Source organism: Staurois parvus, unplaced genomic scaffold (assembly GCF_062004578.1).
Source record: "Staurois parvus isolate SC_StPar_1 unplaced genomic scaffold, SC_StPar_1.0 ptg000191l, whole genome shotgun sequence".
Classification (NCBI taxonomy): domain Eukaryota; kingdom Metazoa; phylum Chordata; class Amphibia; order Anura; family Ranidae; genus Staurois; species Staurois parvus.
In genome coordinates, this window is record NW_028317987.1 from 2,807,264 (window position 1) to 2,831,687 (window position 24,424).

At 48.5% G+C, this 24,424-nt stretch overlaps 1 protein-coding gene across 1 annotated transcript in view; it reads right to left on the reverse strand.

Moving 5' to 3' along the window:
• LOC149461864 (uncharacterized) overlaps positions 1–24,424 on the reverse strand; it is a 309,357-nt gene that overhangs the window by 130,278 nt on the left and 154,655 nt on the right. Inside the window, 2 exon segments of the mRNA XM_089677653.1 lie at positions 15,554–15,566; positions 17,853–18,537. Coding sequence (XP_089533779.1) covers positions 15,554–15,566; positions 17,853–18,537 — 698 coding nt within the window.

Consider the following 24,424-nt stretch of genomic DNA (forward strand, 5'->3'; position numbering starts at 1 on the left):
CGGCAGGAGGTATTGTAACTCCGCGGAGGACACGACTGTCCACCCAAAGTGTGGAGAGACTCACGTTTGTGAAAATGAATCAGGCGTGGATTAGTCTGGATTTCAAACCACCAGTTCCTGACACAACTGACTAAATCCGCCATGAATCATGCCTCAAACATGTGCCACTTTGAGGTCTCCTCACACACTGCTGGTGTGTTGAATTTTTTGACATAGGGTGCTGGCAGATTACGGGCCTCCCATTGCTGCTGCCAGGCCCCTAATCTGCCATAGGCCCCTATATACCGCCTCCTCATGCTGCTGCCAGGTCCAGAGTCTCTCATGGGTCCCTGTACGGCCTCCCATTGCTGCTGTCTCCATCGCCACACTCTGCCATGTGCCACTTTCAGGTCTCCTCACACACTGCTGGTGTGTAGAATTTTTTGACATAGGGTGCTGGCAGATTACGGGCCTCCCATTGCTGCTGCCAGGCCCCTAATCTGCCATAGGCCCCTATATACCGCCTCCTCATGCTGCTGCCAGGTCCAGAGTCTCTCATGGGTCCCTGTACGGCCTCCCATTGCTGCTGTCTCCATCGCCACACTCTTCCATGTGCCACTTTCAGGTCTCCTCACACTGCTGGTGTGTAGAATTTTTTGACATAGGGTGCTGGCAGATTACGGGCCTCCCATAGCTGCTGCCAGGCCCCTAATCTGCCATAGGCCCCTATATACCGCCTCCTCATGCTGCTGCCAGGTCCAGAGTCTCTCATGGGTCCCTGTACGGCCTCCCATTGCTGCTGTCTCCATCGCCACACTCTGCCATGTGCCACTTTCAGGTCTCCTCACACTGCTGGTGTGTAGAATTTTTTGACATAGGGTGCTGGCAGATTACGGGCCTCCCATAGCTGCTGCCAGGCCCCTAATCTGCCATAGGCCCCTATATACCGCCTCCTCATGCTGCTGCCAGGTCCAGAGTCTCTCATGGGTCCCTGTACGGCCTCCCATTGCTGCTGTCTCCATCGCCACACTCTGCCATGTGCCACTTTCAGGTCTCCTCACACACTGCTGGTGTGTAGAATTTTTTGACATAGGGTGCTGGCAGATTACGGGCCTCCCATAGCTGCTGCCAGGCCCCTAATCTGCCATAGGCCCCTATATACCGCCTCCTCATGCTGCTGCCAGGTCCAGAGTCTCTCATGGGTCCCTGTACGGCCTCCCATTGCTGCTGTCTCCATCGCCACACTCTGCCATGTGCCACTTTCAGGTCTCCTCACACACTGCTGGTGTGTAGAATTTTTTGACATAGGGTGCTGGCAGATTACGGGCCTCCTATAGCTGCTGCCAGGCCCCTAATCTGCCATAGGCCCCTATATACCGCCTCCTCATGCTGCTGCCAGGTCCAGAGTCTCTCATGGGTCCCTGTACGGCCTCCCATTGCTGCTGTCTCCATCGCCACACTCTGCCATGTGCCACTTTCAGGTCTCCTCACACACTGCTGGTGTGTAGAATTTTTTGACATAGGGTGCTGGCAGATTACGGGCCTCCTATAGCTGCTGCCAGGCCCCTAATCTGCCATAGGCCCCTATATACTGCCTCCTCATGCTGCTGCCAGGTCCAGAGTCTCTCATGGGTCCCTGTACGGCCTCCCATTGCTGCTGTCTCCATCGCCACACTCTGCCATGTGCCACTTTCAGGTCTCCTCACACACTGCTGGTGTGTAGAATTTTTTGACATAGGGTGCTGGCAGATTACGGGCCTCCCATAGCTGCTGCCAGGCCCCTAATCTGCCATAGGCCCCTATATACCGCCTCCTCATGCTGCTGCCAGGTCCAGAGTCTCTCATGGGTCCCTGTACGGCCTCCCATTGCTGCTGTCTCCATCGCCACACTCTGCCATGTGCCACTTTCAGGTCTCCTCACACACTGCTGGTGTGTAGAATTTTTTGACATAGGGTGCTGGCAGATTACGGGCCTCCCATAGCTGCTGCCAGGCCCCTAATCTGCCATAGGCCCCTATATACCGCCTCCTCATGCTGCTGCCAGGTCCAGAGTCTCTCATGGGTCCCTGTACGGCCTCCCATAGCTGCTGTCTCCATCGCCACACTCTGCCATGTGCCACTTTCAGGTCTCCTCACACACTGCTGGTGTGTTGAATTTTTTGACATAGGGTGCTGGCAGATTACGGGCCTCCCATTGCTGCTGCCAGGCCCCTAATCTGCCATAGGCCCCTATATACCGCCTCCTCATGCTGCTGCAAGGTCCAGAGTCTGTCATGGGTCCCTGTACGGCCTCCCATTGCTGCTGTCTCCATCGCCACACTCTGCCATGTGCCACTTTTAGGTCTCCTCACACACTGCTGGTGTGTAGAATTTTTTGACATAGGGTGCTGGCAGATTACGGGCCTCCCATAGCTGCTGCCAGGCCCCTAATCTGCCATAGGCCCCTATATACCGCCTCCTCATGCTGCTGCCAGGTCCAGAGTCTCTCATGGGTCCCTGTACGGCCTCCCATTGCTGCTGTCTCCATCGCCACACTCTGCCATGTGCCACTTTCAGGTCTCCTCACACACTGCTGGTGTGTAGAATTTTTTGACATAGGGTGCTGGCAGATTACGGGCCTCCCATAGCTGCTGCCAGGCCCCTAATCTGCCATAGGCCCCTATATACCGCCTCCTCATGCTGCTGCCAGGTCCAGAGTCTCTCATGGGTCCCTGTACGGCCTCCCATTGCTGCTGTCTCCATCGCCACACTCTGCCATGTGCCACTTTCAGGTCTCCTCACACACTGCTGGTGTGTTGAATTTTTTGACATAGGGTGCTGGCAGATTACGGGCCTCCCATTGCTGCTGCCAGGCCCCTAATCTGCCATAGGCCCCTATATACCGCCTCCTCATGCTGCTGCCAGGTCCAGAGTCTGTCATGGGTCCCTGTACGACCTCCCATTGCTGCTGTCTCCATCGCCACACTCTGCCATGTGCCACTTTCAGGTCTCCTCACACACTGCTGGTGTGTAGAATTTTTTGACATAGGGTGCTGGCAGATTACGGGCCTCCCATAGCTGCTGCCAGGCCCCTAATCTGCCATAGGCCCCTATATACCGCCTCCTCATGCTGCTGCCAGGTCCAGAGTCTCTCATGGGTCCCTGTACGGCCTCCCATTGCTGCTGTCTCCATCGCCACACTCTGCCATGTGCCACTTTCAGGTCTCCTCACACACTGCTGGTGTGTAGAATTTTTTGACATAGGGTGCTGGCAGATTACGGGCCTCCTATAGCTGCTGCCAGGCCCCTAATCTGCCATAGGCCCCTATATACCGCCTCCTCATGCTGCTGCCAGGTCCAGAGTCTCTCATGGGTCCCTGTACGGCCTCCCATTGCTGCTGTCTCCATCGCCACACTCTGCCATGTGCCACTTTCAGGTCTCCTCACACTGCTGGTGTGTTGAATTTTTTGACATAGGGTGCTGGCAGATTACGGGCCTCCTATAGCTGCTGCCAGGCCCCTAATCTGCCATAGGCCCTTATATACCGCCTCCTCATGCTGCTGCCAAGTCCAGAGTCTGTCATGGGTCCCTGTACGGCCTCCCATTGCTGCTGTCTCCATCGCCACACTCTGCCATGTGCCACTTTCAGGTCTCCTCACACACTGCTGGTGTGTTGAATTTTTTGACATAGGGTGCTGGCAGATTACGGGCCTCCCATAGCTGCTGCCAGGCCCCTAATCTGCCATGGGCCCCTATATACCGCCTCCTCATGCTGCTGCCAGGTCCACAGTGTCTCATGCCATGTGCCACTTTCAGGTCTCCTCACACTGCTGGTGTGTTGAATTTTTTGACATAGGGTGCTGGCAGATTATGGGCCTCCTATAGCTGCTGCCAGGCCCCTAATCTGCCATAGGCCCCTATATACCGCCTCCTCATGCTGCTGCCAGGTCCAGAGTCTCTCATGGGTCCCTGTACGGCCTCCCATTGCTGCTGTCTCCATCGCCACACTCTGCCATGTGCCACTTTCAGGTCTCCTCACACTGCTGGTGTGTAGAATTTTTTGACATAGGGTGCTGGCAGATTACGGGCCTCCTATAGCTGCTGCCAGGCCCCTAATCTGCCATAGGCCCCTATATACCGCCTCCTCATGCTGCTGCCAGGTCCAGAGTCTGTCATGGGTCCCTGTACGGCCTCCCATTGCTGCTGTCTCCATCGCCACACTCTGCCATGTGCCACTTTCAGGTCTCCTCACACTGCTGGTGTGTAGAATTTTTTGACATAGGGTGCTGGCAAATTACGGGCCTCCCATAGCTGCTGCCAGGCCCCTAATCTGCCATAGGCCCCTATATACCGCCTCCTCATGCTGCTGCCAGGTCCAGAGTCTCTCATGGGTCCCTGTACGGCCTCCCATTGCTGCTGTCTCCATCGCCACACTCTGCCATGTGCCACTTTCAGGTCTCCTCACACTGCTGGTGTGTAGAATTTTTTGACATAGGGTGCTGGCAGATTACGGGCCTCCCATAGCTGCTGCCAGGCCCCTAATCTGCCATAGGCCCCTATATACCGCCTCCTCATGCTGCTGCCAGGTCCAGAGTCTGTCATGGGTCCCTGTACGGCCTCCCATTGCTGCTGTCTCCATCGCCACACTCTGCCATGTGCCACTTTCAGGTCTCCTCACACTGCTGGTGTGTAGAATTTTTTGACATAGGGTGCTGGCAGATTACGGGCCTCCTATAGCTGCTGCCAGGCCCCTAATCTGCCATAGGCCCCTATATACCGCCTCCTCATGCTGCTGCCAGGTCCAGAGTCTCTCATGGGTCCCTGTACGGCCTCCCATTGCTGCTGTCTCCATCGCCACACTCTGCCATGTGCCACTTTCAGGTCTCCTCACACTGCTGGTGTGTAGAATTTTTTGACATAGGGTGCTGGCAGATTACGGGCCTCCTATAGCTGCTGCCAGGCCCCTAATCTGCCATAGGCCCCTATATACCGCCTCCTCATGCTGCTGCCAGGTCCAGAGTCTCTCATGGGTCCCTGTACGGCCTCCCATTGCTGCTGTCTCCATCGCCACACTCTGCCATGTGCCACTTTCAGGTCTCCTCACACTGCTGGTGTGTAGAATTTTTTGACATAGGGTGCTGGCAGATTACGGGCCTCCCATTGCTGCTGCCAGGCCCCTAATCTGCCATGGGCCCCTATACCGCCTCCTCATGCTGCTGCCAAGTCCAGAGTGTGTCATGGGTCCCTGTACGGCCTCCCATTGCTGCTGTCTCCATAGCCACACTCTGCCATGTGCCACTTTCAGGTCTCCTCACACTGCTGGTGTGTTGAATTTTTTGACATAGGGTGCTGGCAGATTACGGGCCTCCCATTGCTGCTGCCAGGCACGTAATCTGCCATGGGCCCCCGTACCGACTCCTCATGCTGTGACGTTGCAACAAAGTGGAATTCAACCCTACATATGTTAGACCGCCTTTACGAACAGCGAAAGGCCATCACCGATTTCCTGATGTTAAAAGCGGATAAAGGTACTCCCTGTGTAACTTAGATGTCAGCCATTGGCAGCTCATGCGTGACACCTGCGCTTGCTCAGGCCCTTTGAGGAGGCCACGCTATTCGTGAGTCGCCAGGACTATGGGATGAACGACGTCATTCCTCTGTTGCACGTCCTGGAACAAATGCTGTTAACAATGGCTGGTCAGGGTGCGGTAGACGTGGCGCACAGATCTCAACGCCACATGACCCCTGTGGGGGCAGGACAGGAAGAAGAGGAGGAGGTAGAGGAGGACATTGGTGCTCAGGAATTATTGAGTGAAATGGGTGGTTTTTCCACTCAGCGGACAGGAGTGGAGGAGCAGGAGCATCTGGTAGAGGAGGAGGAGGAGGAGACAGAGGACCCAGACGCACCGTGGCAGTATGCTGTGGAGATGGAGGCAGGGAGTCCCTCGCATTCCTTGGCACAAATGGCCCATAGCATGCTCGGTTGCTTGCGTAGCGACAGCCGAATAATAACCATCAGACAGAGGGATGACTTTTGGCTGTCCACCTTGTTGGACCCTCGCTACCGTTCAAAAATGGTGGCCTTTTTCACACCTGCTGAGAGGGAGGCCAAAATAACGTACTATAAAAACCACCTATGTAGTCAGTTGGTCTCTGCCTTTGTGCGCCAACGTCCATCCTCAGACACTGTGGGCCCTGTGCGCTCGCGTTCCGCTGCCATGGCAGCAGGGGAGGGGTGGGGTGGTAGGAGCAGTGGCAGCTCCTACAGCAGCGGCTGCCTCAGTCTGCAGTCGATGATGAGTAGCTTTCTTCACCAGCGCAGTGAGGAAACTACTAACCAGCCGCAGCAGCAGCATCAGGTGGACCTGGAGCAGGACCTCAAACAACAGGCTTAGGCCTACTTGGACAGCACCCTGCCAACCGAGGTAGACAATCCCCTTGACTACTGGGCAACGAAACTTGACCTTTGGCCCCAACTAGCTGAATTTGCCCTTGAAAGGCTGTCATGCCCGGCCAGTAGCGTGGCATCGGAGCGCGTGTTTAGTGCGGCAGGAGGTATTGCAACTCCGCGGAGGACACAACTGTCCACCCAAAGTGTGGAGAGACTGACGTTTGTGAAAATGAATCAGGCGTGGATTAGTCTGGATTTCAAACCACCAGTTCCTGACACAACTGACTAAATCCGCCATGAATCATGCCCCAAACATGTGCCACTTTCAGGTCTCCTCACACTGCTGGTGTGTTCCATTTTTTGTCATAGGGTGCTGGCAGATTACGGGCCTCCCATAGCTGCTGCCAGTCCCCTAATCTGCCATGGGCCCCTATACCGCCTCCTCATGCTGCTGCCAAGTCCAGAGTCTCTCATGGGTCCCTGTACGGCCTCCCATTGCTGCTGTCTCCATCGCCACACTCTGCCATGTGCCACTTTCAGGTCTCCTCACACTGCTGGTGTATTCCATTTTTTGTCATAGGGTGCTGGCAGATTACGGGCCTCCCATAGCTGCTGCCAGGCCCCTAATCTGCCATGGGCCCCTATACCGCCTCCTCATGCTGCTGCCAGGTCCAGAGTCTGTCATGGGTCCCTGTACGGCCTCCCATTGCTGCTGTCTCCATCGCCACACTCTGCCATGTGCCACTTTCAGGTCTCCTCACACTGCTGGTGGGTTCCATTTTTTGTCATAGGGTGCTGGCAGATTACGGGCCTCCCATAGCTGCTGCCAGGCCCCTAATCTGCCATGGGCCCCCGTACCGACTCCTCATGCTGCTGCCAGGCCCGTAATCTGTCATGGGCCCCTGTTGTCGCTTGTTGGCATATTCCGCTCGTTCAGATGCTCCTTCTCCTGCTACTCCTCTTCACGGATTCCGTCAGCAGTCTTTCTTGGAATCCGTTTCCAAGAGACAACAGTTTGCGAGCACGCACCAGACGGTGCAGAAACTGAACGTCCTCCTGTCCAAGTTGCTGCTGCCAGGCTCGTAATCTGTCATGCGCCCCTGTACTGCCTCCTCATGCTGCTGCCAGGTCCAGAGTGTGTCATGGGCCCCCGTACCGACTCCAAATGCTGCTGCCAGGCCCGTAATCTGTCATGGGCCCCTGTACCGCCTCCCCATGCTGCTGCCAGGTCCAGATTGTGTCATGGGTCCCTGTACGGCCTCCCATTGCTGCTGCCAGGCCTGTAATCTGCCATGGGCCCCCGTACCGAATCCTCATGCTGCTGCCAGGCCCGTAATCTGCCATGGGCCCCTGTACCGCCTCCTCATGCTGCTGCCAGGTCCAGAGTGTGTCATGGGTCCCTGTACGGCCTCCCATTGCTGCTGTCTCTATCGCCACACTCTGCCATGTGCCACTTTCAGGTCTCCTCACACTGCTGGTGGTTTCCATTTTTGTCATAGGGTGCTGTATGGCCTCCCATTGCTGCTGCCTCCACCGCCACACTGTGGCTCCACACTCTGGTTTTGGCCCCGTGACTGGCCAAATGAGTGAAGTGTGTGGTGATTCTAAGATCGACGGCACTCATCTGCATGTCATACTGCCTGACAGTATTATTTCTCTTCCCCAGCAGACTCCAAGGGCATTTAAATTAAAGGTACAGTGTTCAGCACTAATATTAAGTCTCTCTGAAGTCTAGAAACACCCTTTTTTAAGTTAAATTCACAGCGAATATATTCGACTCGAATCGAAATTTTTCCACGAATTCGCCGAATCAGTCGAATCGAATTTTTGAATACTTCGCTCATCTCTAGTCAGGAGTATGTGATTTACACCCCAGAGTACAGAGTGTACTGGTCAGGAGTATGTGATTTACATCGAGGAGTGTAGTGGTCAGGAGTATATGATATACAGTCCCTATACAGAGTGAAGTAGTCAGAAGTAGTATGTCATGTACAGGGCACAGTGGGTAAGATCATGTCTTATACAGCCCAGCATTTAGAAATGGTCATCGGTCAGGAACATGTCATACACGGCTCAGAAAAAAGAATGTAGTGGTTAGGAACATGTCATGTACAGCCCATCATACAGAGTTCAGTGTTCAGGAGCACATAATATACAGCTCTGTGTACAGAGTGCAGTGGTCAGGAGTACATCTTAGGCCCGTGTACAGAGTGTAGAGGTCAGGAACCTGTCATGTACAGCCCTTTGTACAGAGTGCAATGGTCAGGTTTATATCTTAGTTCTGTGTACAGAGGCAATGTTCAGGAGTATATCATATACAGCCCTGTGTACAGAGTGCAGTGGTCAGGACTATATCATATACAGCCCTGTGTAGAGTGCAGTGGTCAGGAGTATATCATATACAGCCCTGTGTACAGAGTGCAATGGTCAGGAGTATATCATATACAGCCCTGTGTACAGAGTGCAGTGGTCAAGATTATATCATATACAGCCCTGTGTACAGAGTGCAGTGGCCAGGAGTATATCATATACAGCCCTGTGTACAGAGTGCAGTGGTCAGGAGTATATCATATACAGCCCTGTGTACAGAGTGCAGTGGTCAAGATTATATCATATACAGCCCTGTCTACAGAGTGCAGTGGTCAGTGTTATAACTTAGGCCTGTGTACAGAGTGCAGTGGTCAGGAGTATGTCATATACAGCCCTGTGTACAGAGTGCAGTGGTCAGGAGTATATCAGATACAGCCCTGTGTATAGAGCACAGTGGCCATGAATATGTCATATACAGCCTTGTGTACAGTGGTCAGGATTATATCTTAGGCCTGTGTACAGAGCGCAGTGGTCAGGAACATTTCATAAACTGCCCTGTGTATAGAGCGCAGTGGTCAGGAACATGTCATATACTGCCCTGTATATATTGTGCAGTGGTCAGGAGTATATCTTAGGCCTGTGTACAGAGCGCAGTGGTCAGGAACATGTCATATACTGCCCTGTGTATATTGTGCAGTGGTCAGGAGTATGTCATATACTGCCCAGCATGCATAGTACAATGGTCAGGATGTTGTGGTATACAGCCCGGTATACAGAGTACACTGGTGAAGAATATAAACCCTTGTAAGGAATGCAGGTATCCAGCGACAGCAGGGATGACCAGATCGGTGGGCTATGCCTATGAAATGTGGAATAAGATGGAGTAGGAGGAGTGTGATTACAGGGGGTGTAAAGTCAGAAGGTTTGTTACCTCCATACATTCTATATATGAAGGTAAATACCCTTCTCTGTGCAGCAGCCCCCCCAATACTCACCTGAGCCCCATCCTGATCCAGCAATGTGCACAAGATCCTCAGCAGTCTGGGGACTCTCCCTCCTCATTGGCTGAGGCAGGAGCAGGGGCCATTGGCTCCTGATGCTGTCAATCACATCTAGTGAGCCAAGGAGGAGGGAGAGGGGACTCTGTGGACACAGAGCAGTGGCTCGCTCTCGAGCCTGCTTGGATGCCCCTGTGATGGATATGGTAAAATGCCTATTTGGTTTCCTGTTGAATAATTACATTTTTCTATACATATCTACTTTTATACTTTTTATTTTTCTAAATGCTTTGTATGAATATATATATATATGTGTGTATATCTTTTCCCTGCTGGGCTTTGTGGTACTTTAAGAAATCCTTGCTCAAAAAATGGCTGCTTGGCAATCCCTCCCATCGAGTGAACTTGAAGAACAAAAATATTTTCTTTCCAAGATAACACCTAAGAGGAGATCACCACGAGCCCTGAAGGAAGTTTGCCTGGTATGGACATGACCAATTAGAAGCGTATACGTAGCCCAGTAACACTGCTCACCACCCTTGCATTATCTTGCATATATAAACTCACCTTTTCATTCCAATAAACTAGAAGTTTTCACAGACTACACGTGTGTCAGTGTGGCTTTCTTCATATGTGTGCACTAAAGAGCTAGCATGATTAATTAGGACAGGAACAGATAATCATCGGACACTTAGTCCGGACTAAATTACTCCCATAACAAGCTGCTTGCTGTGGGGGCACTCAACAGGAAGGAGGGGCCAGGAGCACCTGTGGGGGACCCGAGAAGAGGAGGATCCAGGCTGCTCTGTGCAAACCCATCACACACAGCAGTAAGTATGACATGTTTGTTTTAAAAGAAAAAAAATGTTGCCTTTACAATCGCTTTAAGTGGAGTTTACTAATGGACACGACACCCTCCGACACCCACAGACCATAAACAAAGCAAAAGTGACAAATAAATGTGACAGCAAATAACCAACCCAACAACCTGACTATAATACACTGTGTACAAATGGAGGGAAGCTGACATACACCGGGCAGACCCGGGACTGGGAATCGGGAGCAGAGATGGGGGAACAGGATGCAGGAAACCAGAATCAGGGGAAAGTATACAAGATACAGGACGCAGGATCCAGCAGGGAAGCAGCTCACAGGCAGAACACTGAGGCACTGATGAAAACTACAAGGGGATTATATACCTTCCCAGCAGCCAGCATCAGGTGGAGCCTCATTACTGACACCCTCTGTCTGCTGGGAGACAAAGCAATGTCTCCTCTCTACTTCCTCCTGAATCACCTCTCACCCAGAGCTTGCTGTCTGTACCTGACATCACTTCCTGTCTGTACCTGACATCACTTCCTGTATGTACCAAACATCATTTCCCATGTGTACCTGACATCACTTCTCATGTGTACCTGGCATCACTTTCTGTCTGTACCTGACATCACTTACCGTCTATACCTGACATCACTTCCCGTCTGTACCTGACATCACTTCCCATCTGTACCTGACATCACTTCCCATCTGTACCTGTCATCACTTTCTGTCTGTAACTGGTATCACTTCCTGTCTGTACCTGACATCACTTCCTGTCTGGGTAGAAGGGTGCTCACCATGTGGTGGAGCTCAGAGGAACTGCAGCTCTAAGAAATGTCTCATAGTTTGAACCTTGTTGTTGTTTCCAAGTGTTCTGGAATGTTCATGTCCATGTCTGGCAGGTTCCAGGACTCTTCAGAGTGGCAGTGAGGTGATGACTCTGGAACACTCTCTGTGTTCCATCACCAGGCACTGCAATTATACCCGACTGGTGGGAACCGTCATCTCCTATCCTACAGTGAAAGTATAATTGTGACATCAGCAGAGAGGCAGAGGGAGGGTGGGATCAGGTAAGTACCACCACTGACCACCAATGCTGGGCTGGGGGTACACTTTATTCTCACTGACACCAACAATGGCATTTGTTTTATCTCACTGACACCAACAATGAAGCTTATTTTATCTCAGTGACACCAACAATGGGACTTATTTTATCTCACTGACACCAACAATGGGACTTATTTTATCTCACTGACACCAACAATGGAACTTATTTTATCTCACTGACACCAACAATGGTGCTTATTTATCTCATTGACACCAACAATGGGGCTTATTTTATATCACTGACACCAACAATGGGGCTTATTTATCTCACTGACACCAATGATGGATGTCAAGGAAATCATGCCCACTGTGACTGGGTAACTGCAGTGAGATCCTTGATTGGTGGAGAATGAATGAGGGTGGAGCTTTCTCTGAATTCTCATCTGCTGTATTTTTAACTGAAATTGTACCTTTCATAAATCATTGCACTAATATTGTGTAAAATAATAAAACTCATAAAACATCAGAACTACTAACAATTTATCCTCTAGTGTGTCTGCTGTTGTGAAGAAATATATATAATATTTGGGGATTTAAGTAATTTTAAGGTATAAATTATTTTTAAAACATGTAAACAAAAGAATTAAAAATGTCTCCAGGTCTCCATGGACCCCTTCATTCCACACAGTCTCCAGGAACCGGGAAACCACAGAGAAACCAAATGTCCCCCGACTTCCTCTCCAGGCTGGGATGTCCCCCTGGTTGGGTGCCCCCTACAGTAGAAGAAGCAGACTGCACCTGCCTACATCTTCTTTATGCTTTGTCTGATCAGGATGGCGGTCATTTCTCCCTGAACACGGAGCCCCCTAAACACGAGGTAAACGTGGTGCAGCATTGAGCCCCGTCCAGCTGTAGTGTAGACTTTGACAGGCTGCAGGCAGCGGGGCTGGACGCTGTACCTGTGCCTACCAGGTGTATTATAATGGCAGCATTGCACCCACAGGGGCTGGACCCCCCATGTACAAGGGGCCTAAGAGATACCATCAGCTGGTGTCCCATTCCACCAGACCCCAATAACTGGAAGAGGACATATTTGGGGGGATGTGTTGTAGAAGAACCCAGACCACGGTATTGTGTGATGAAATTATAATTCAACTTTATTAATCATATATATGTGACACTTTAACAACAGAAGAAAAGAGATAAATTGTTGATCTATTTATACCATTTATATAATCTATTCTAAAAAACTGATTAACATATGACACACCCCTCATTAATACCAGCCCCGCCCACTTATGTGACCCTCTAAACATCCAAATCCCTGTAAATTCCCAGAAGACACTTTCATCTTTTATCCATAACAAGCTGACTGGGTACAAGAGAACCCGGAGCCCCTCCTACTCATTCCCACACAAGTCCATGTCACCATCTACAAGGTGAGAGGACCTGAAGGAGAACAAGACCATGACCACCAGGACCATCGCCTGACTGAAGCCATGCTCACATTTCTTTCTAATGCTGCTTCTATGGTCTCCTCACATACAGATTTGGCAGATGTACATTAGTGGAACCCTTTCACTCCGGCCAATGTAAGGTTTCCATCAGCAGCAGCACGGCCTTATAGCTACAGCACCCGGGGGTTGTCTACATTTGTTAGGCCGACTGTCGGCTTTCTGGTGGAAGTGATTCAGCCACACTGAAGGTCCTCCCCCCCGCCATGTATACCGGGCTCAGCTGTCCCTCCTGCAAGCCCAAGACACGCATGGTGGGTGTCAGTGGTGAGAGCAGAAGGAGATCAGCAAACATCTGATCTCTGATCTCCCCTTCAGTGAATGGATGTGGGAGGTGGGAGATTATGTCATTTCTGGGTTCAGCGCTGTCATTCTCCAGTCACTATGGTTTGGGAAGGAGCTGATTAGGCATGATCTGTGCTTGAACATCTTTCTCGGGGTACAGAGGTGACATTGGGGGTCTAATAATGTTCTGATGTCTCTTTAAAAAGGACCTGTGACCAGAAATATGTATCACGGGGAGCTATCAACCCCATATATGACAGAAGCCATGTTAGGTGAAAAAAGAGTTGAAAAACAATTAAACCCTATAAAAAATTTTTAAAAAACACAAAACAAAATTATACGACACATTTTACATATCATTGCACAAGTGAGAGTGAGAACAATCATTCTGAGGACATCGTTCACGGATAACTATCTGAACTGATAACCTATAAAGGCTCTTAAAGCGTCACCTTTGAACAATTTTTGGTACTGAAGTTTGTCACCATTTCACAAGTACGCACAGTTTGTAAAGTTTGACATGTTTGGTATCTATATACTTGATGCCAACCCCATATTTTATATTTCACCAAACAAATTGGGTCATATATTGTGTTCTTTGTGCACTAACATTATCTTTTTTACAGAAAATATGTATTTGATAAACAGCTGTACTAATATTCTGTGACATGAAAAATGGCAACTACCACCATTATATTCTCCAGAGTCTCTGCTTTCAGAAAATAAAAGAAATGTTTGGGTGTTTAACTAATCATATGGCCTAAAATGTGAATTTAACTAAATACAAAAGCAAAATAAACTCTGGCAGTGAAAGAAAATACAGCAATATATAACATTTCCAAATCAAAACTATGATAGCAACTAATGGCTTAAGAAGCAAACCCACCATATTACTCAACCAGGTTCCAACTAAACCCACCCAAAACATTGGATCCCACCTCCTCCCACCCAGGTTCCTGTTGGAACTCCTTTACCTTGTGTAGATATCTCCATCTGAGATCCTCATGATCTAATATAAACGTACAACACTCTCTATCTGACATCATTTGTAGACTCCACCTTGGTCTGCCAAGAGATAGTCAGCTGCCATGCAGTTCTGTGACTCCATCTTAGGTGGTGGAGCCACTTCTGCTGTCAGCTCTGCTATAACATCAATGGTGTCATTGGTTATCTGATCCATGACTCCAGTACACCGGTTCATCTTACGTATCTTAGATTCCCCATCCCGTCTATGAAGGGCTCACTGCATAAAGCAGCTCCAGTCCATAGAAAATGTTTCTTATCACTGGAAGGCCAGGGGAGTATTGGGAGAAATTGAGGTTTCCCTTACAGATATGGGGGGAGGGGCAACATAACCTAAAGTACAGCTATGGGTGGAATTGAAGGGAAGACATTTTAGGGTGCTCCTTCCACAAAAGAAGCAAATGTTATCTGGAAGGACTAGGAATCCATTGGACCAATGGGGATTAAACATTCTGCAATTACATTGAGAAACCATGAAATGTTACTGTCCTGTGATTGGCTCTCCTATTGTTAGTGAAGTAAGTGAGACTCCCTTTGTCGGTGTCATTAATGGAAACAAACCATGTGAAATGTTTCTTCCAAATCCAAAAAGGTGATCCCCTTGGGTAAGTACCCATCCTAATATTCCTGATATGAGGTTGTAGTCCCTGCTATACAGGAAACATGTGGGCAATCATTTACACCTTTTACAGCAGGACAGTAAATATCAGAACACAATTCAAACATCAGACCAACAGCAGGAAGTCTGCTAACTGAATGTGTAATGCAATCTGTCATTAGCATTCCCAGAGTTCCCTCTGCAACATAGTTGTATCAGCTGTTGGTCCTGTCTGTAGATCTGTTATTTCACCACCTTCTGTAACAGGGTGACAACCCTGATCATTCTGCAGGAACATTACACAGCAGCGTTGTCACCCTGTACAGGGAAGTCTTAGATAGATTATAAGTAAGACACACAACAAGTAAAGTCCAACTCCAGCTAACTCTTCTACAGCAGTTACAGCAACAGGTTCTCTATAAGGTTCAACCCCCCATATGAATGGAAGATGACAGTTGTAAGCACCCCCAGCAGTGTTATATGGTGTTTCCCAACCCCCCCCAACTTTCATTTTTGCCAAATAGCTTGGCCTTCTACATGAAGCAGAAAAAAACAGATCTACTGGGAGGGTCAACAGGTAATAAAAATGTTACAAGGGGAGACTCAGAAAACATAAAACATTTATGTAAATGGTATTTAAAGTGCCGCGCTCCTAATATTGTGCATGTATATCTCTAAATACACTCTATACTTGTAAACTCAATCAATGAATATATAAATCAAGTGTAAACCATAATCATGAGTAATATTCCATAAATTAATCAATACGATAAAAATTATTACCAGTGAATTACACACATCATAAATTAGATGTGTGTGATGAAAGATGTGAAACCTTAATATAATGTGAATATTAGGTGAATATTTGTGATACATATAATTAGTAGCTTTCTAATTATATACAATCAATCCAGTAATAATTGTGCAGCTATACACTCCCATGTGCACGTGCATGAGTGTAATAAATAAATAAATTAAATTAAAGTCTTTGTAAAAAAGTGCAAAAGTGAGGGTGATTCCTTGTTTCCTCTCGCCAGGTGCCTTATGGTCTTCCTATGCGCTCACCTTTAAGTTTGCCTGAAAGAATTCAGGCAAATACGCTTTTTGATCCTGCCAGGATCGATGGATAAAAGCTTTGTGTTATAGATGTGCCAAGGTGTGGATGTAGGTACTCCTGTGCTCTCCTCTTTCTCCTTTATTCCACTGCTCATATATCGATTGTGAGACCAGCTTTATCTCCTTATTCCCCTCCAGGGGTCATCTCCTTCTCATTTCCTCCTCTCACCCAAAAACGTATATGGCAACCAAATTAAAGAGAGGCCTTTTCCTGTTATAGGTTCAGAGTTGGGTGTATGAGACGAATGATGAAATGTACCAGGCTTGGGACGAGGTGGTCGAGGGCGGTTTGGTCTATGTCAAGAAAGACAGCAGTGCCTTCTTTAGGACTTCTGTGGGATGGAGTAAGATTATAGTAGGTTCAAGTCATTTTGGTAATATCTTCCTGAGCACTGGAACTGTATCATGTTCCTGGTGGAGACCAAGTAGATGAAGGGGCTCCTCTTGCACCAGCTATCCAACACTTTAAACACCTATTGGATTCATAATAGCTCACAAGGATTCACACCACATAGCTTACTTATAAAACATTTATGCTAATGACAGATTCCACCATTTATGTAATTATTGATTTTGCCCATTGTTACACTTTAGTGCCGATGTCTTAGCATTTCCAGGAATAATTAGCGCTCTTTGCACACTTTGCCCCAAAAAGGGATCCGTTCATTCAGAGTCATTAAGGTGAACCCCAATAAGAGGAATTTCAGTCTCCCAGAAGAAGTGGTAGGAATATGACCGCACACTTAGCACTTTGTAAGTTCAGATCTCTTGCAGTTGTACCGTGTGAATAGTTTATGGAGATGAGCAATAGCTGGACAGAAAAAAAAAGATAACAAGAACATCCAATCTTCACCTGATAGAATCCCTTTTGAGAAAACCAGATGAAACATAAGTGGTCAGCTGGGAGTAGGTGGTACTGTTGAATATGTCCCCTAAAACAGCATTAACTCCATGTTGGAAGGCCTACACCAGCTTAAGAAGTTACTCTCTAACCAGAGACCTCTATCTGGCTGGTATCTCAGCTACAGACCTGCCTGCAAAGATGTCATCCATGAGAGGAGATGGAACATGGAAAGGAGGCATTGATCATGGGAGAGGAGGTGGAACATGTAATGGGAGGTGTGGACAAGGTGGGCTTAGCTTGAACCCTCAAGCCTAGCTTATGATGTATCAGTTCTCAAAAGAACCTGGAATGGACTCTCCTAATGAGGTTTCAGAGGCTTGGCAAGAAGCCATTGGACCCCATCCTAGACTCTGGTACTGAGACATTGTTGGTCATATTCTGGCAATGAAGAAAACGCATGGGAACATAGCTCAGTTAGTGAATGATGAAAATGCATTACATGTTCAGTCAATGCTCCATAAAAAAGGATAAAGATGAGAATGATGAGGAAAACAGTTCAGTCATTGCTGCTTGTCTGAAGAAATGTCCAAAGGTAAAATATTCACAGGCCTTCTACGTGTGTTCCTGATGGACATAAGCACTAAACCCAATGAATCCGATCATTAGAGTCCTGTTTGTTCAAAGTTTTTTTTTTTTAAGTAGCATCATGTCTTCCCTAGTTTGTGGGAAGACATTGGGCCTGTGAGCCTAATGGGACAGCTGTGACTTCTTTAATATTGCCACTTCTTCTGGAGTTTCCTCTATGCAGCTCAAGCTTGTGAATCCTCTGGTGATAGATTAGCCCGGCCTTACCTGTAAAAGCTTTGTCACATTCTGAACATTGATATGGCTTCTCTCCAGTGTGAACCCTCTCATGTATGACAAGGTTTCCCCTCCATTTAAAAGTTTTATCACATTCAGAACACTGATATGGCATCTCTCCAGTGTGGATCCTCTGGTGTGCTATGAGAACTGACTTCTGTCTAAAAGTTTTATCACATTCAGAACACTGATGTGGTTTCTCTCCAGTGTGAATCCTCTGGTGTATGATAAGATTTGACTTCTGTTTAAAAGCTTTGTCACATTCAGAACACTGATATGACTTCTCTCCAGTGTGAATCCTCTGGTGTGTGTTAAGAATTGACTTCTGTGTAAAAGTTTTGTCACATTCAGAACACTGATATGACTTCTCTCCAGTGTGAATCCTCTGGTGTGTGATAAGATATGACTTCCATGTAAAAGCTTTGCCACATTCAGAACACTGATATGACTTCTCTCCAGTGTGAGTCCTCTGGTGTCTGATAAGATCTGACTTATGTGCAAAAGCTTTGTCACACTCAGAACACTGATATGACTTCTCTCCAGTGTGAATCCTCTGGTGTGTGGTAAGATTTGACTTCTGTGTAAAAGCTTTGTCACATTCAGAACACTGATATGACTTCTCTCCAGTGTGAATCCTCTGGTGTGTGGTAAGATTTGACTTCTGTGTAAAAGCTTTGTCACATTCAGAACACTGATATGACTTCTCTCCAGTGTGAATCCTCTGGTGTGTGATAAGATATGACTTCTGTGTAAAAGCTTTGCCACATTCAGAACACTGATATGACTTCTCTCCAGTGTGAACCCTCTGGTGTGTGATAAGCTTTTTCTTGGTTAAAAAAGCTTTGTCACATTCAGAACACTGATATGGCTTCTCTCCAGTGTGAATCCTCTGGTGTGTGTTAAGACTTGACTTATGTGCAAAAGCTTTGTCACATTCAGAACACTGATATGACTTCTCTCCAATGTGAACCCTCTGGTGTATGATAAGCTTATTCTTGGTTAAAAAAGCTTTGTCACATTCAGAACACTGATATGGCTTCTCTCCAGTGTGAATCCTCTGGTGTGTGTTAAGACTTGACTTATGTGCAAAAGCTTTGTCACATTCAGAACATTGATATGACTTCTCTCCAGTGTGAATCCTCTGGTGTATGATAAGATGTGACTTCCATGTAAAAGCTTTGTCACACTCAGAACACTGATATGGCTTCTCTCCAGTGTGACCCTTCTGGTGTGTGATATGTTTTGCCTCCATTGTAAAATCTTTGTCACGTTCCAAACAAGAAATCACTTGAAATGACTCCTCTTATGTATACATGGGTTGGACTTTACTGTAAAGCAATTGTCACTTCCAGAGCACTGAAATTACTTTTCTCATGTTGTCCTCTGAGGTTGGATCAGTGTTGAAGAGGACCCAAAGCACTTATGACATTTAGAACACGGATATGACTTGTGTCCTGTGTGAATCCTCCAGTGAACTGCAATAAAAACTTTCAGTCAATTACAACACCCAGACGTTTGGTTTCCCATGTGACTGAGTTGTATTCACAAAGGCCAGCATGACCAAAAACGTGATTTGTCAATCCACCTGTACAAAAAATCAAAAATAAAAATCAGAATTCTATATAAAGGGCTAAAGTTGGTTTTTATTTTTAATGATCATTATTAAATATATCTTATATATCATCGCAGGCTGTGTCAGCATTATGGTTGTCCTCAAAGGGCCAGTTGTAACTGTAAGACTAGATGTCCAGAGCACCTCACCCCCCCCATTACATCAGATGCCAAGAACCCCACACCCATCCTAACATCACCGTGCACCTCCTTTGGGGGCAGAGCTGGAAAGCAGAAAGTGCAGGGTCTGGAGGAGGACCAGAGGAGGAGTGGAGTCAATTACCAGAGTCTGCTGAATGCTGAGACCAAGGGAGGTGGAGATGAGGGGATGCTGCAGCTGCACTGAGAAGTGCAGGATTTGGTAGAGGAGTTCTTTTCTCCTCTCTGCTGCCGACTGCTGAGACAAGGTGGGGGAGGAGACAAGGGGGTACCTGCAGGAGAGGTGCAAGGGCTACATGAAATAACCTGGATGGCAGGATCTGGATACAGGTGTTTGACACCTGTGTTATATATATAGAAAGCATATGTACATCATCATTTGTATATATATATATAATTTTTTTTTTAATTCAACTAAATTGTATTATTTAAGTTTTTAAGTGCACACAGTATATCCAACATTCAGCCCAGACAATGGAGTCATACATTCTAATTAGAGATGAGCGGATCGAACATGACGAAGTGGAATTCGTTTCGAAGATTAGGAAAAATTTGATTCGCGCCGAATCCGAAGATTAGCCAACTTCGGGTGCACGAATCAAGTTTTCCCAAAAATGGCGGCGACATGTGTGGCGACGGAGCGGGGATCTCTTTGAAGGCGCGCAGACAAGGCGCGCTGACCCATAATGCATTCATTCATGACATGTGCTCGCATTAGCCAATCAGCAGCCAGCCAGCCAGCACTGTGTAATGGTGGAGCTATAAATCGCGGCCATCTTAGAATTCTCCATTAGCCTCCGGTCATTCAAGAGAGACAGACCTGTGTGTAGTAAGGGACAGAGTTAGGGCCACAGAGACTTTAGGGCCACAGAATCGTTACTGAGGGACACACAATCGTTACTCAGGGACACACAATCGTTACTCAGGGACACACAATCGTTACTCAGGGACAAAGAATCGTTACTCAGGGACACAGAATTGTTACTCAGGGACACAGAATTGTTACTCAGGGACACAGAATCGTTACTCAGGGAAAGACACAGAATTGTTACTCAGGGACACAGAATTGTTACTCAGGGACACAGAATCGTTACTCAGGGACACAGAATTGTTATTCAGGGACACAGAATTGTTACTCAGGGACACAGAATCGTTACTCAGGGCCAGACACAGAATTGTTACTCAGGGACACAGAATCGTTACTCAGGGACACAGAATCGTTACTCAGGGACAGACACAGAATCGTTACTCAGGGACACAGAATTGTTACTCAGGGACAGACACAGAATTGTTACTCAGGGACACAGAATTGTTACTCAGGGACACAGAATTGTTACTCAGGGACAGACACAGAATTGTTACTCAGGGACACAGAATTGTTACTCAGGGACACAGAATCGTTACTCAGGGACAGACACAGAATCGTTACTCAGGGACAGACACAGAATCGTTACTCAGGGACACAGAATTGTTACTCAGGGACAGACACAGAATTGTTACTCAGGGACACAGAATCGTTACTCAGGGACACAGAATTGTTACTCAGGGACACAGAATTGTTACTCAGGGACACAGAATCGTTACTCAGGGACAGACACAGAACTGTTACTCAGGGACAGACACAGAACTGTTACTCAGGGACACAGAATTGTTACTCAGGGACACAGAATTGTTACTCAGGGACACAGAATCGTTACTCAGGGACAGACACAGAATTGTTACTCAGGGACACAGAATTGTTACTCAGGGACACAGAATTGTTACTCAGGGACAGACACAGAATTGTTACTCAGGGACACATAATTGTTACTGAGGGACACAGAATTGTTACTGAGGGACACAGAATCGTTACTGAGGGACACAGAATTGTTACTCAGGGACACAGAATTGTTACTCAGGGACACAGAATTGTTACTCAGGGACAGACACAGAATTGTTACTCAGGGACACAGAATTGTTACTGAGGGACACAGAATCGTTACTGAGGGACACAGAATTGTTACTCAGGGACACATAATTGTTACTCAGGGACACAGAATTGTTACTCAGGGACACAGAATCGTTACTCAGGGACACAGAATTGTTACTCAGGGACAGACACAGAATTGTTACTCATGGACACAGAATCGTTACTCAGGGACACAGAATCGTTACTCAGGGACACAGAATCGTTACTCAGGGACACAGAATTGTTACTCAGGGACAGACACAGAATTGTTACTCAGGGACACAGAATTGTTACTGAGGGACACAGAATCGTTACTGAGGGACACAGAATTGTTACTCAGGGACACAGAATTGTTACTCAGGGACACAGAATTGTTACTCAGGGACAGACACAGAATTGTTACTCAGGGACACAGAATTGTTACTCAGGGACACAGAATCGTTACTGAGGGACACAGAATTGTTACTCAGGGACACATAATTGTTACTCAGGGACACAGAATTGTTACTCAGGGACAGACACAGAATTGTTACTCAGGGACACAGAATTGTTACTCAGGGACACAAAATCGTTACTCAGGGACACAGAATTGTTACTCAGGGACACAGAATCGTTACTCAGGGACACTGAATTGTTACTCAGGGACACTGAATTGTTACTCAGGGACACAGAATCGTTACTCAGGGACACAGAATCGTTGAATTAAAGAGTATGTCAGACAACATGCAGAGGAGTGGCAGAGGAGGCAATGTTTTAGGAGCGAGCAGACGTGGCAGCAGAGGAAGGGGTCGAGGCAGCACTATTCGCAGCCAGAGGCCAGTGCTCCCGGTGTCATCCAGCGGTCGTGTCTCCACCGACAACCCTGCCGTCATCGATTGGTTGGCTCGGTCGTCTTCTTCTTCCCAGGTCACCTCTGACACCTACAGCCAACGGTCGGTGGGTACGTCAGACACAACCGTTAGTTGGCATGGCCCGGGAGCAAGCCCACTGAAATCACGTGTCCTCTACCTGCCCCTGTCCTTTGGTGTTCCCTCACCAAGCAAAGTATCGCATGCTGTGGGCTCAGCCCCACTGTACAGTGAGGAAGAGCTAACAGAGGGCGGTCAGGAACGGGGGGAGACATCCGCCTCTTCAGCAGCTAGGCGAAGAAGTACTGGCGAGGAGAGTGGCTCGGTAGCCGATCTAGAGACAGGTCTGTCTCCTGACCCACACGCAGCCGAGGGGGCTAGTAGTGAGGCGGAGACCCTAATTGATGATGATGAGGCTGATCGCACTTGGCAGCCTCATCGTCATCAGGCTATTGCTTCCGCATCATCAGGAGAAGAGGGTGCCAGCTTGGCAGCGAGCAAAACAGTCGGTGGGTTGCCCAGGAGGCAGCAGGGTCGCAGCAGTGTCAGTGGAGGCAAACGGCCACGGAGTAGAGCACCAGCTCCACTGCAGCCTACCACCACGGCCAGTAGTGGTGCCGGTGTGCATGGAGGAAGTAGCAGTCAGCCAGTGAGGAGTAGCGGGGGCAAAGTTTCCTACTCGGCGGTGTGGCAATTTTTCGTCAAGCCGCCTGAGGAAGTAAACGTAGCCGTATGTCGACTATGTGGCCAGAAAGTCAAGCGTGGCCAGGGGGCCCATGTTGGGACTACAGCGTTGCGTCAGCATATGCAGCGTCGCAATTCGGTGGCCTGGGAAAACCGTGATAAAGATACGGCGGTTCTGCCTGCCCCAGCCCCCGCTCCATCACCCGCTCCGTTACTTGCTCCGTCACCCGACGTCAATCGCCCTCTATCAGCCAGTCAAGGCTCCAACACCTCTGCTGAGGGGAGTTGTCGCTCGTTGGCATCTTCCGCTCATTCAGATGCTCCTTCTCCTGCTACTCCTCTTCACGGATTCCGTCAGCAGTCTTTCTTGGAATCCGTTTCCAAGAGACAACAGTTTGCGAGCACGCACCCGACGGTGCAGAAGCTGAACGTCCTCCTGTCCAAGTTGCTGGTGCTGCAGTCCCTCCCTTTCCAAGTGGTGGACTCAGCACCTTTCCGAGAAATGATGGCTTGTGCCGCGCCGCGGTGGAGAGTGCCAAGCCGGCATTTCTTCACCAAAAAGGCAGTGCCAGCCCTGCATTCACATGTAGAAGAGATGGTGGGCCAGTCTTTGAGCATGTCGGTCTCTGCCAAAGTGCACGGCAGCGCCGATGTGTGGAGCTGTAACTACGGTCAGGGACAGTACATGTCATTTACGGCCCACTGGGTGAACGTGGTGCCGGCACAGCCGCACCAGCAACTTGGACAGGTCACGCCGCTTTTGCCTCCACGTTTGCACGTCCTTGGTCCAGCAAAGATGTCCGCCTCTACCACCTCTTCTTCCGCCGTGTCCTCAGCCGCCACCCCCGTGCCAAGTCCCATTACCCGACCGTCATATCACATGTGCAGGGCGCAACGGTGTCACGCTGTGCTGCACCTGGTATGCCTTGGCGAACGTAGTCACACAGGGGAGGAACTTCTGAGTGTAATGAACAGAGAAATCGACAGATGGCTGTCTCCGCGCAAACTGAAAATCGGAACCATGTTGACCGACAACGGAAAGAACATGGTGTCTGCTCTGCGTCAAGGAAGGTTGTGCCATGCGCCATGCATGGCTCACGTGTTCAATCTGGTTGTCAAGCGGTTCCTAAAATCCACCATCCCACTGCAAGACATCCTTAAAATGTCACGTAAACTTCGCATGCATTTCAGCCATTCCTACACCGCAAAGCACACCCTCCTTGAGCTGCAGCGGCAGAACGGAATTGCACATCATCGCCTGATCTGCGACGTTGCAACAAGGTGGAATTCAACCCTACACATGTTGGACCGCCTTTACGAGCAGCGAAAGGCCATCACCGATTTCCTGATGTTACAAGCGGATAAAGGTACTCCCCTGTGTAACTTAGATGTCAGCCATTGGCAGCTCATGC